Raw genomic sequence first — 12521 nt, 5'->3', positions numbered from 1 at the left:
AAAAAAAAAAAAATTAAGGCTTTTCTGTATTGTTAGTCAACATTTTAGCTCTCTGTGAATATCCTTATGATAAAGTGGTCTTCAAATTTGGGCAGGTTGTGTGTAGGTTTGCAAACTTCATTTCCAAGAAGATACTAAAATAGTTTAGGCAGACCCTTGTTCCCCCAATAATTTCTCAGTTCATTAGTACTCTGTATAGGTTAAACTATATTCTATGACTTCTTATTTCGTCTTTACAAAGAGATCATTTAAGTAAGAGATGACTTTTTTGTCATTGGTCACTTTTTCCACATATAAAGGAAAGTATAAAGTCCTTTGGGAACTTCAGATCTTAACTTTAATAAATAAATTTAATACTGTGATATATAACATAATATCTAAAAGAATCATAGATTGTTAACATTTGGAAGGGCATTAGTTCTGTAGCCCAAATTCTACCCCAAAGAGGAATAATTTCTAAACTGGTAAATTATCTGACTTCCACTTGAATTTTACAGATAATGGGTTGTGGGTTGCTCAGTTACCTTATGTGACAACTCATTCCATTTTTGGACAGCTGTCAATTTTTAGAACCTTATATTAAAGCTCAAGTCTTTCATTTTAAACATCCCATTTATAGGTCTCAATTGTGGTCTCTGAAGTTATATTGTGTGAAATATTTAGATGCAGATATAATGTTTCCTCAATCTTTTTTTTCAATCATTGTGTTAAGTTTCTAGGGCTTCCATAACTAATTACCACAACCTCAGAGGCTTAAAACAACAGAAATTTATTTTCTCAGTTTTGGAGGCTGGAAGTCTGAAATCAAGGTATTGGCAGGACCACGCTCCTTCTGAAGGCTCTATGGGAGAATCCTTGTCTCTTCCTAGCTTCTGGTGGCTCTTGGCAATCCTTGGCTTGTAGCTGCCTCACTCCAATCAGTGCCTCTGTCTTCAAGAGACTTTCTTCCTTGTGGTGTCTGTCTTCACATGGCCTTCTTATAAGGACACTAGTCACTGGTTCTAGGGTCCACTCTAACCCTGTGACTTCATCTTAATTAATTACATATACAAAGATCCTGTTTTCAAATAAGGTCACATTCTGAGGTTCTGGACGGACTGGAATTTTTGGGGGTTGGGAGGCATACAATTATCATGCTAAATATCTTGTTAAATATCATGTTAAGTATCTCTGATTTCTTTAACGATTCTTTTACTTTGTAATTTGCAGTTTGTTTCTGCATATAGCATGTAGTGATATTACATTTTGTGAATCATCAGGATTTATCTATTTGTTTATTCTGTTAGGATACTTCTAGGTTGTTGCTATTAAAAATAATCCTTTAACTATTTTTCCTCTAAGCCAAGCTTCTCCTTAGTTGTTATATTTGAATATGGACATTTGTAAATGCCCCTCAAATATAGCTCCTAGAAATAACTGCAGTTACGGACCAAGCAAGTACTGTGCTAACTCAGTATCAGTTTAGGTTTTTTATTTTGATATATAATTTTACAATGAAATGCTCAAATCTTAAGGTAACATTCATGGAGTTTTGACAAATGAATAATCTCAGTTTAGTCTAATTTATCAATTTTTAAAATGTTATTTCTGGTCATGTCTAAAAATATTTGCCTAGACCAAGTTATGAATATATTTTCTTCTCTATTAAAGCTTAATTATTTTAACATTTATGGTTTATGTTCCATCTTGAATTAATTTTTCAGTATGGTATTAGATAGGAATTGAATTTCATTCTTTTCCCCATGTAGTATCTAGTTATTCCAGCATCATATGTTGAAAAGACTTTCTTTTCCTCATTGGCTTGCTTTAAGCACCTTTGTTGATAATCAAATAAGCATAAAAATATTTCTGGGCTTTCTGCTGTGTTCCATTGATCTTTTGTTGATTCTTATCCAGTACCGTACTGTTTTGGTTGCTGTACTTTTAGCCTTGAAGTCAGCTTTGAAGTTACTCCAACCTGGTTCTTTGCTTAGGAGATCCTAGGTCCTTTACATTTCCATATGCCTTTTAGAATCAGCTTGTCAGTTTCTGTGTGTGTATGACCTTTTAAATTTTGATCTCAATATACATGTTATTTTGGGTTTATTAAATCACTTTTTCTTCCATAAACATTTGTAATGACATTTGAAGTTTCAACTGGAAGGTTCTCATATTGACTTTTAACCAGGATTTTCCTGGGACAGAAACTAAAAATACTGTTACATTCTCAAACTAGATTACCATCTTATGACTCAAATCTTCCATAGATTTAACCCACATAGATATTAAAACTCAAAAAATATAATTGGGAAAGTCATCATATGATTAGCCAAGTGCAGTATTCCTAAAAACTGACACTGAAAATCTGCTGGGATTTTTAATTGTTTACATTCTTGTTTTATGTGAAAATAATACATCATCTCTTTATTATACTATCTGTACATCTGTTCATCTGGAATGTAGATAAATATTAAACTGATCCTTATGAAGTTTTTTTTTTTTTAATTACAGGGCGTCATCGTTGTATTGGGGAAAATTTTGCATATGTTCAAATTAAGACAATTTGGTCCACTATGATTCGTTTATATGAATTTGACCTCATTGATGGATATTTTCCTGCTGTGAATTATACAACTATGATTCACACCCCTGAAAATCCAGTTATCCGTTATAAACGAAGATCACAATGAAAAAGGCTGCAAGGAACTAATGATACATCACTGTAAGCTGCAAAAGCACTGAAAGAGAATGGAGTTTATGAAATAACTATGATATAGTGTACTTTTTATCGAGTAATTCTAAAAGCCAGTTTAACTTACGGTTTTAATGTTTTATTAACTGAATGGTTCTATCAAATCTAATGGCATTTGAAACATTTTCTAATAGTTTTGATACTCACTATACACGTGTGCTTTAGGGAAGTTCATTAGTAAAAAAATTGTTCAGGGGATCTAGGTAATTGGCAGATCCTAAATAATTTCCAGGTAGTAAATTTAAGAGCATACATAGCTCTTAAAGTTCAGAGTATTCAAGGCTGGGTGCGGTGGCTCACGCCTGTAACCCTAGCACTCTGGGAGGCCGAGGTGGGTGGATCGCTCAAGGTCAGGAGTTTGAGACCAGCCTGAGCAAGAGTGAGACCCCCGTCTCTGTTAAAAATAGAAAGAAATTATCTGGACAACTAATATATATACAAAAAATTACCCGGGCATGGTGGCGCATGCTGTAGTCCCAGCTACTTGGGAGGCTGAGGCAGGAGGATTGCTTGAGCCCAGGAGTTTGAGGTTGCTGTGAGCTAGGCTGACGCCATGGCACTCTAGCCAGGGCAACAAAGTGAGACTCTGTCTCGAAAAGAAAAAGAAAAAAAATTTCAGAGTATTCAAATCTTGCATTAGTTCTGCAAGGTATTAAAAAATTTTTTAAAAAAGTAAAACAGTACGGTGAGATACGAAAGCCACAAGTTACTCATTTATCTGGGCAATTTTTTTGGTGTGTGTGAGAGGATGGGAGAATAGGGAATAAATTCACATCTAAAGCCTTGAATAAAAGGGTATACTAATTGTTTTGGTATGATGATAGCAATGGAGCTATGTTTGAAAAAAATTATATATCCTTTGAAATTTAACTGAAAGCACTGCCTATAGGAAATTGAGAGAGATCTAGGACCATACTTGATAATATTTCCTGAAAATAATGTAATTATTAATGCTAAAGACTGTTCATATGTCTTGATTTAATTATTAAATATTACATATTTCTCAAATGGGTAAATAATATGTATCTGGTTGTACAAGGTCACATCTGTGTGAAAGTCCACAAATTCCTTAGGGGATAATTTTATTTCTTCTCTTTGGCTCACAGTTGTTCCCTGCTTCTTTTCCAGAATCCAATTAGGGATGTTTCTGTTATTAGTTCTGTTGATTAAAATGGTTAAACTTTTTTCTAAAATGTGAGATCAGGGAACTCTGGGTCCTTCGGAATAGTATAATCAGTCAGTCACGTTACATAAAGTCTGTGTTCAGGAATCAAATTATAACTGGGGACCCAACTATATGAGGTATCTATAATTTGACCATATAGCCTCATCTTTTTACTAGATGAGGCCAAAATGTTTTCCCTTATGTATATTACAGTCCTGTTTAAAATGCTGGAAGACTCATGTTAAACTCTAATTGTAGAGGAAAAAAATCTCTGTCAGACAATTTTTCACATAAAATTTTCTTTGAGAAAAGCAGACTCTGTATTCATGGGTTTTAAGGTGTTTGCTTTAGTTAGTAGAGTTCAGGGAATCTAGGGATTTGGTTGGGGAAAATTACATCTTTATTTGCACTAATTTCTAATCCCAGTTTCGTGTTTCATTCAGTTATGAATTCAGGCAATAAACCATACTATTAACAGTATCCATGATTTTGTCAGTAGAAATCAGAGATATTTTCATATTACATTACAAATGTTGCAAACCTCAAGAGTATCTTTTATTCTCACCAATTAATTAGAAATTGGTAAGTAATCAGTTAATTAGTGCTAGATTAGTAAACTCTAGTAACTTACCACTAATCTTATTTGATGCTTTAATCTTATATATATCATAATTTTAAAAGGTTTGACCACTATTTCTATATAATTGGTATCCTTTTTCAATCCTATATATTTTGTTTTTAAAAGGATTATTCTGAGAAAGGACCTATAGTCTCACTAGACTGGGAATGAGGTTCGTAACACAAAAGTTAAGAACCCAAGGTAAGGCTAGTCTGGTTAGTGTGAACAGTTTGTTTTAGACTTCAACAGATTTTTTTAACCACAGACTAATTATTGAGCAGCATGAACAAGTGTGATCACAGAGACCTAATATCATAAGGAAGGTTGATGGTCAAATAATGGGAGTGAACCCGGCTTAATCAGAGCATTTATCCATTTGTTCTTTTTTCTCCATTGTGTCCTAAAGCAGAATATTCTTGAATGGCATAGCTGAAAAAGGTTTTTACCCACAGCTTCTTATCGGAATCCAGCTGCTAATATGAAAATTTAAGTATAGTTGGCCCTCCATATCTGCGGGTTCTGCATCTTCAGATTCAACCAACTGCAGATTGAACATATTCTAAAATATAATTTAAAAAATACGACAAAAAATAACACAAATAAAAGGACATCAACTATATAGCGTTTACATTGTATTAGGTATTTATTATAAGTAACCTAGAGATGACTGAAAGTATATGGGAAGATGTGCATAGGTTATATGCAAACACCACATCATTTTGTAAGTGATTTGAGCATCTGCAGGTTTTGGTATCCCTGGGGGACTGGTTCCAGGACTCCCCTCAGATACTAAGGGACAACTGTAATTAGAAATTTTTAAGAACGCACAACTTGCTACAATGCCTGTGTTTGTGTTGGTATAAAAACATCAAACAATAAGACAATTACCTCTGAATATAAGCATCAAATACTATTCCTCTTGCTGTTTTAGTAAGTTACTAAGGGGAGGACTCCAGATAAGAAATAACTTTGGGATTTGTATTATATCTGTAAGAACTTCTCAATCTGAATTTGGCTTGGACAGTGGGAATACTGTTTATAATTGTTCTGCATTATGATTAAAATTATTTGAGTTAAATGATTTCTGCATCATCTTGGCCATGGATTTGTAAAAACACTATACATAGACGTAAAGTTGATGCAAAGGCACATGCAAAACTTTCTTCCTCAATGGAGGGAGAGAAAACCCCAACAGTATCTAATTCTAAGATTAGGACAACTTACCGAATTCCCAAGTCCAACATATTTGAGGCAAGTAATTGAAATGATATGCACCAAGAACTATGCAGTTAAAAATGAAGAAAGTTCAAATACAGTGTGGTGAAAATGGTGAAGTCATTTTTATTTCAGTACTTGACAAAATACCCCATAAAATTCAAAACTTCTACCATTATACAAAAATAGGTCTCTACAAGTGATATCTGTCTTCATCACCAGTAGCAAATATATTAGGCAGAAACATGTAACTTCAGTAGCCTTATAAGAAAAGTGCAGGACACCTCAAGCTACACATTCAGCAATATCATAATGCGCAAAAGTTTAATCTTTTCACCCATTTGATAAATACACAAGGTTTATAATTTAATGTTTTAAATTAGCATTCCACAAATATACATGTAATTTAATGATTACTGTGCATGAACACATGCACAATGTTTATATATACAAATTCCAGTTTTCATGTTCTGGTGAGGGATTTGTATACAATCATAAGCTGTGTTTGTACTGGTCCCATTGAATATTCACAATACAAAAACACAAAAGAACCATTGATTTACAAAAGGAAATTTGTTTAAAATCACTTCAATTAATGATGTTTCAAAGGATTATCTTCTCATGCCAGCATGAAACTGAGTAGTTGAACCTATGAGAGAAAAACAGGACATTTAAATGATCTCAAATTAGGTTGCTACCTATATCAGACTAACTAGTTCAGGCAAAGCAGATTACTATTGTCCTCTATTTACAAATTGCCTTTTTTCCCCTTAAAATGTCTTATTCATACTTGCACTCATTTTTAAAAGAGATTTTGAATATATATTTAAAAGTCACCATGACTGGCTCTATAGCAAGGTAAGTGAGACTAATATTAAGAGTTTCTTCAAAGTGCTGTGAAGTTGAATGTTCTATAATATATATACCTTATACATCTTGAAAAATCTTTTGGTCTTCAAAATCTGGATCATGTGAAAGTTGGATGCTCAAAGCAAAATAAGCCAAGCCAAACCAACCAACAAACCCCAGCTATGCTAATGAAAGTTTCCTATTACTACAAGTTGCTGGAGTTAATAAACAAGTTATTTTTTGAATGAAGAGATAAACTACTAATTTAAAATAACCTGTAAAATAGCCCACAGTTTGTGGGACTAGTAGGAACAAAAGGGTCCTAAATAAAAGTAAAACATAATATAAAAGATGACTTAGAACACAATCACTTAAAATGATTCAAAGTCCCTGAATCAGGAGTGAAATGAAGGGAGATGGGGAAAATAGGTTTTCCTCCAATGAACAAGAAATCCACCTCTATTATAAAATATGACATTTTTTGGTGTTTTTGAACAAAAATTAAAAGATCATGCTTGCAAAGTCTTTTAAATGGGATAGTGTTTTGGATTATACATAAAAAGCACAATGTAGTAGTAGGGATAATGACTGCATTAAGTGCTTAAATCATGTGCTTCCTCCTCCCTCCTCCATACCTCCAATTTGCATGCCTTACTATAATACTTTCTAACATGCATTACTTAGGAATTGTTCTCCAGTAAACCCTGTAGCCTCAGACTACCTTGTACATTGGTGCTCATCGTGCGTTCTGCCTAATCAATCTGCTGAATGAAGACAGCAGAAACTTTTGGGGGGAAGTGGGATCCAGGGTGATAAATCATGTCTTAACTTAAAGCCTTTACAAGTCAGTTTCTCTGCTAGTTACACAGAATTTAAGCTTTGGTTAACTTGATAACTCATGAACTGAACTGCAAGATTTGATCATCCTAATGATGAGTCAAGGAGTTTCAGAGAGAGGAGTGCTGTGGGTCTAGCACTGGGATGCTGCCAATACATGGTTAAACTTAAGAGTACCTGACTGTACAGTTCCAAGTCGTCTTTGCAGTGCTTCTAGCCGAGTGATATAATCTGTCAGGGCTCTGTCAGGATCATAATTCTGAAGCTGAGAACATGCTAGGGAACCAGGATTTAAATCAGCTGGAATGCCTGGATACCTACAGGATTAAAAATACGTACATGAATCCAAATTATCCAGAAACAATGCAAGTAAGTTACCCATCTACCTCCACCTACTTCCTCCAAAAGGGAGGCCACTTGTACCTTGCCTAATCCACATCTCCTGTGCTTCTGAGTTTGAGATGAGAAAGAAACAGCTCTTCAACGAATTTAAAGAAGCTACTAAGTCATCATAACAATGCCCACTACAATGCTTGTTGCAGAAGTCCTCAATAAATATTAGATATGTATAAAAGCATCTTGTCATGCAGACTGTAAAGTTTTTCATTATGTTCAGAGACTATTAATTTTAGTCAATACTTTTCCCAATATCTGTCTAACCACAGCATATACTAAATAACACTTGGTCAGCTTTGTTTCCTATACCCTTGGAAACCAGTTATAAATTCAAAAACTAGTTTTGATTCTGAGCCTTAGATTATGTAAATCATATACAACTAAAGATGTCTAGCCATCTCGATGCAAAGAAGTCAAAGCCCTAACAATGTCTATCTTTCTCTATTAAATACATTTAGCTACTCCAGGCAGGTTTTCTCAAATTCTTACCTATTTTGAAATGGTAAAGGAGACCTAGGATAGTCCAGATCTGATCTTGAACGATAGGTAGTTTGTCTTGGCTCTCCATATAGCTCAAGCCCACCAGAAGAATGATAAAATGGGTCAGTCTTTTCAGTGCCTAAAGTAATCCAAACAGTACCTTGTAAAGAAAAAATTCCAAGCCCTTGAAAAATTTTTACAAAACAGATAAGGTCTCAAAAGATGATTATACTGTACTATACCACCATCTCCTACTTACAGTCATTTTCAATTATTCTTACTAAAGGAGAGAAACAACAGTACAAACAAAAATTTGGCTTTCAAATGTTATTTTGTTTATCTCTGAATATGAGTATTTCTCATATCTGGAACTATGCCTCAAAGAAAATTAACTATTTAATTAGAGTATTTCTTTTTAAAAGACCTCTTGGCTATAACTAGATGAGAGGTGAGAGGTGTCTGAGTGTATGTGGCTTGTGGGAAAAGATCATGTGGATAAAGACAATTAGACTAATGTAACCAAGTCCTCTTATCACTCCACTCTACTGATGTATTGAAAAAACTTGAAATCATGATTTGTTAACTTTCAATACAACATAAAACTCATCATGGGACAAATTTCAGCTGTTCATTGTAATGATATTTGAAAATAATTTGCTCAGGGTACCAAAAATATTTCCCCTTTCTCTGTTTAGCTACTGGTAGAATAAAGGTGGTTTAATATCAATATACAGCACGGGTAATCTCTGTATCTCTGTAAGTCTATGTGCTCCCAGCTTCTGACTTCATCTTTATGCCCTGAATATTTAAGCCGTAGTTTGTTTCCACTTCTAGATGTAGAGAGAAGGAATTTTAACTGTTACCATTATCACACAACCTATTGGTAAACTCAGAAACCTGTATGAGTATTGCTAAATTATGAAAATATCAAACCATAACTATTCCATGTGATTAACAGCAACTCTGTCTTGAAGCAGGGACTTAAAAGTCGGCACAAGAAGAGTGGGCTCTGGAGCCAGACTGCCAGTGTTCAGTCCTGGTTCCCTCCCTTCCCTACTGGGTGATCTGGGGCAAATACCATGTGCTTTCCATGCCTCAGTTTTTCATCTATAAAGTAAAAATAATAATCGTACTTACATCACAGGATAGGGAGAATACATGAAAAGAGCATGGGGCCTAATGCAGACAAAGTAATCCATAAAAGCAGCCATTATTATGCTCTTTAATTATTCAGAAGGTATTATACACGCCAGTAATTTTAGAGAAAATTTGCTATTTTGACTTCACCTTGATTCAGACCAAAGCCATCCCTGTTAATATTGATGGATCCAGAACCCGTGACTCGATGCCACCGTCGAACCAAAAATTTCATTCTAAAAAAAATTCCAAGATAAAATTTCACAGCATTATCTATAATGTAAAGAGTACAAATATATATTTTATACACAAATCAAGTCATGCATTTAAATATGAATGCAGAAGAAATTTCAAAATAATCACGATTGCCCAAACTAGGTAAATGCCCTCTGGTTTGTGGCAAAATCAACTGGAACTTAAGAACAGGCTTCGAGAGCCTATCACCCTCTTCCCAAGTGGCACGAGAGGTCTCTTATTGCCAGCATCAGGTTCTGGATTTAGGGATAAACAGGGCAAAAGAGATGGAGGGCAAACGTAGACAGGAAAAAAGTAGGTTGGCAAAGAAATGGTGAGAAGTAATGAGAAGTAGAGAAAAGAATGCAGAATAAAGGGTAGATGAGATAGAAAAGAACAAAAAGACCCTTCAATTGGCAATAAGAGTGTACTGGGAGAGCTGGAAGATGGGTGAGGCTCTTCTCGGCTCTTTGATCAGGGACAAAAAACAATACTGGTTTTGAAAGGAATGGGGGTATTAGTGTCATAAACCAGCTACGACAAGTTGCTGCCTACTGCATCTTGGCCCAAGGAGCTTTCTGGAAGGCCAGTTTTCTTATTTCTAACCAGTTTCCAGGCTCAGTCTAAGGAGGGTCGAAATACAATAACCATACAAAAGAAGAAAAAGAGGGTAGCAGAGTGAAGTCCTTCAATAGCAACTTCTACGCTGCTTTCACGGAGCCGCCTCAAATTCCTCTAATAAAAAGTACCGGCTAACTCCTGTGAACTCCTACTTATTTAGTGTCTTCTAAGTTCCATGCATGTTGGTCTTCTCCGCTAGAAAGTGAGCTGCCTTTATGGATTTAGGCAGGGACTATGTCTTTTTCATCAGTGCACCTACCAACACTTACCCTGGTTTACCCTGTACAAGGGGACGGAGGGAATGAAGGTGAGAAAGGAGGAACTGAAACCAGGGGACTACAATGTGGAATGGAGTAGAGTAGAGGCGAGTCGAGTCGAAGGCCAACAATAAGCTAAACCCTGAGCTCCTGTTTCAAGAGCCAGCACGGGTGAGGCTTTGGGAGGTCACCTACTATACAAATATGGAGTATAACCAGAAAAGAAAAGAGGGATGATTAAAAATAACTAATCCTTTTAGAGAGTCTATCAATAAAATGCATTTTCAAGTACTTTACCTTGAAATTGCAATGGATACTCTGACAGCTGACCGAAACCTCGTGAAGCCCTTTGGACGGTTGGTGATCACCTCTAGATCTGTGAAGGCCGGCTGACCCCCCATCCGGGCAAGCAGGGCCAGGGTGGCATCTTCACATTCCTGGAACCCACCCAGTAACAGCAGCAGGTATTTCTTCTGATAAATGAGAGCTTTTCGAAAACTTTCTGCCCGCAGGTATTTACCATAAATTCTCTATTTTTAAAGAAGGAAGAACATAATGACATTAAGAGGGCATTCAATTGTTCTCTAGGGGAAAATAACCTAGATTTTAACAACAAGAAAAAAGTAGTAGTAGTAGCAGTAATAGAATGGCAAGTACCCTAACACTGTTTTCTACTTTATCAGCAAGGATGAAAGTTAGGATAAATTAACTTTAGCCTTTATACTTCAGCCTGGGCAACATGGCGAGACCCCATCTCTACAAAAAATTAAAAAATTAGTCAGGTGTTGTGGTGCATGCCTGTAGTCTCTGCTGTTCTGGAGGGTGAGGCAGCGGGATCGCTTGAGCCCAGGTGTTCAAGGTCGAGGTTGCAGTGAGTTACGATCGCACTACTGCAGTCTAGCCTGGGTGACAGAGCGAGATCCTGCTTCTTACAAAAAAAGAAAAAAGTCATAAACTTATATTCACTATACGGTTGGAATAAATATTCCAAAAGTTTTTTTTTGTTTTGGATTTTGTGTTAACTGATGAAGGTAGTTTTACTACAGTATTCATTATTAGTCACTAGAGAGGCTACTCAGAGGGCTTCCCATCTCACAGAGCGTGATGCTCTTACACTGACAGCAGTGCAGCTCTTGTTAGAAGTTGAGAAGATAACGTTCTGCTGGTCTACTAGGGAAGACATTGCAGGAAGTGGAACCAGGAGCTCAGGGTGCTCTCACTGTGATTATTAATAGAGCTTAATCTAGTCCCAATCCTGGACATGCCTCTCCACAAACCTGTGACCAGCTAGAGACCTGCATTCGTGACAGAGACGAATAAAGAGACCTAGAGACGCAGCCTGAGTGCCACCTAAATTTCTTTAGTCTGTTCGATTAAGGTCAGTGAGAGATGAAACAAGGCAAAAAGAAAACCAGTTGTGATGTATGTTTTAGATGGAAGATGTCTCCTACCTTTAAAGTGACATGTTCAGAATCGGAGCTGAGATTGTGAAGTAAAGCATCATTTCTTAGTTCAGCTTTCAGCTTGTACACTTCAGCCTCTGCCCTTTTCAAGGATTTCTGAAGAGCTGATTTTTCTCTGTTCCACACTTCTTTTTCAGAAGCAAGGATGGCTTCAATGTTGGTACAACCACTGAATGAAAACCTAGAAGACTACAAAGACCATAGCCTACTTACATGATTTTAAAGAACAAGAGTCTGAAGAAAAGTCTGAATTAAACATATTAAAGATATCCCCACGATAAATACAGAGTTCCGGCTTCCCAACTTCACCCAAGGAAAGTTCAAAGCCAATCTCAACTGACATAAAGTCATATACCCTCTTAAGTCCTCTGCTAAGTAGATTAATTTTACAACTAAAAGTCCTTGTAAGAGCCTGGCCACAGACAGGGTTTAGCAGATTTAGCAGAGATCAGAACTAAAAAAAGTCAACAGATTTAACAGGTGGACCATCTGGGTCCAAATGTTGAGCTTGTGCCTG

At 36.0% G+C, this 12521-nt stretch overlaps 2 protein-coding genes across 2 annotated transcripts in view; one reads left to right on the top strand and one right to left on the bottom strand.

Moving 5' to 3' along the window:
* The window catches only part of LOC105820124 (lanosterol 14-alpha demethylase), a 20020-nt gene extending 17278 nt beyond the window's left edge, over nt 1-2742 (top strand). Inside the window, exon 10 of the mRNA XM_012656551.1 lies at nt 2470-2742. Coding sequence (XP_012512005.1) covers nt 2470-2669 — 200 coding nt within the window. The 3' untranslated portion in view covers nt 2670-2742. The remainder of the gene's footprint in view (nt 1-2469) is intronic.
* A 3089-nt stretch (nt 2743-5831) lies between these two features.
* AKAP9 (A kinase (PRKA) anchor protein 9) overlaps nt 5832-12521 on the bottom strand; it is a 221395-nt gene continuing 214705 nt past the window's right edge. The window contains exons 41-46 of the mRNA XM_012656550.1: nt 11993-12193; nt 10839-11071; nt 9580-9665; nt 8302-8431; nt 7594-7733; nt 5832-6379 (exon numbers count right to left, since the gene is read on the bottom strand). Of these exons, the coding sequence (XP_012512004.1) occupies nt 6342-6379; nt 7594-7733; nt 8302-8431; nt 9580-9665; nt 10839-11071; nt 11993-12193 (828 nt within the window). The 3' untranslated portion in view covers nt 5832-6341. The remainder of the gene's footprint in view (nt 6380-7593; nt 7734-8301; nt 8432-9579; nt 9666-10838; nt 11072-11992; nt 12194-12521) is intronic.

Source organism: Propithecus coquereli, unplaced genomic scaffold, assembly GCF_000956105.1.
Source record: "Propithecus coquereli isolate 6110/MARCELLA unplaced genomic scaffold, Pcoq_1.0 Scaffold508, whole genome shotgun sequence".
Classification (NCBI taxonomy): Eukaryota; Metazoa; Chordata; class Mammalia; order Primates; family Indriidae; genus Propithecus; species Propithecus coquereli.
Note: the sequence above shows the minus strand (reverse complement) of the source record. Positions and strands in the feature narration are given on the sequence as shown.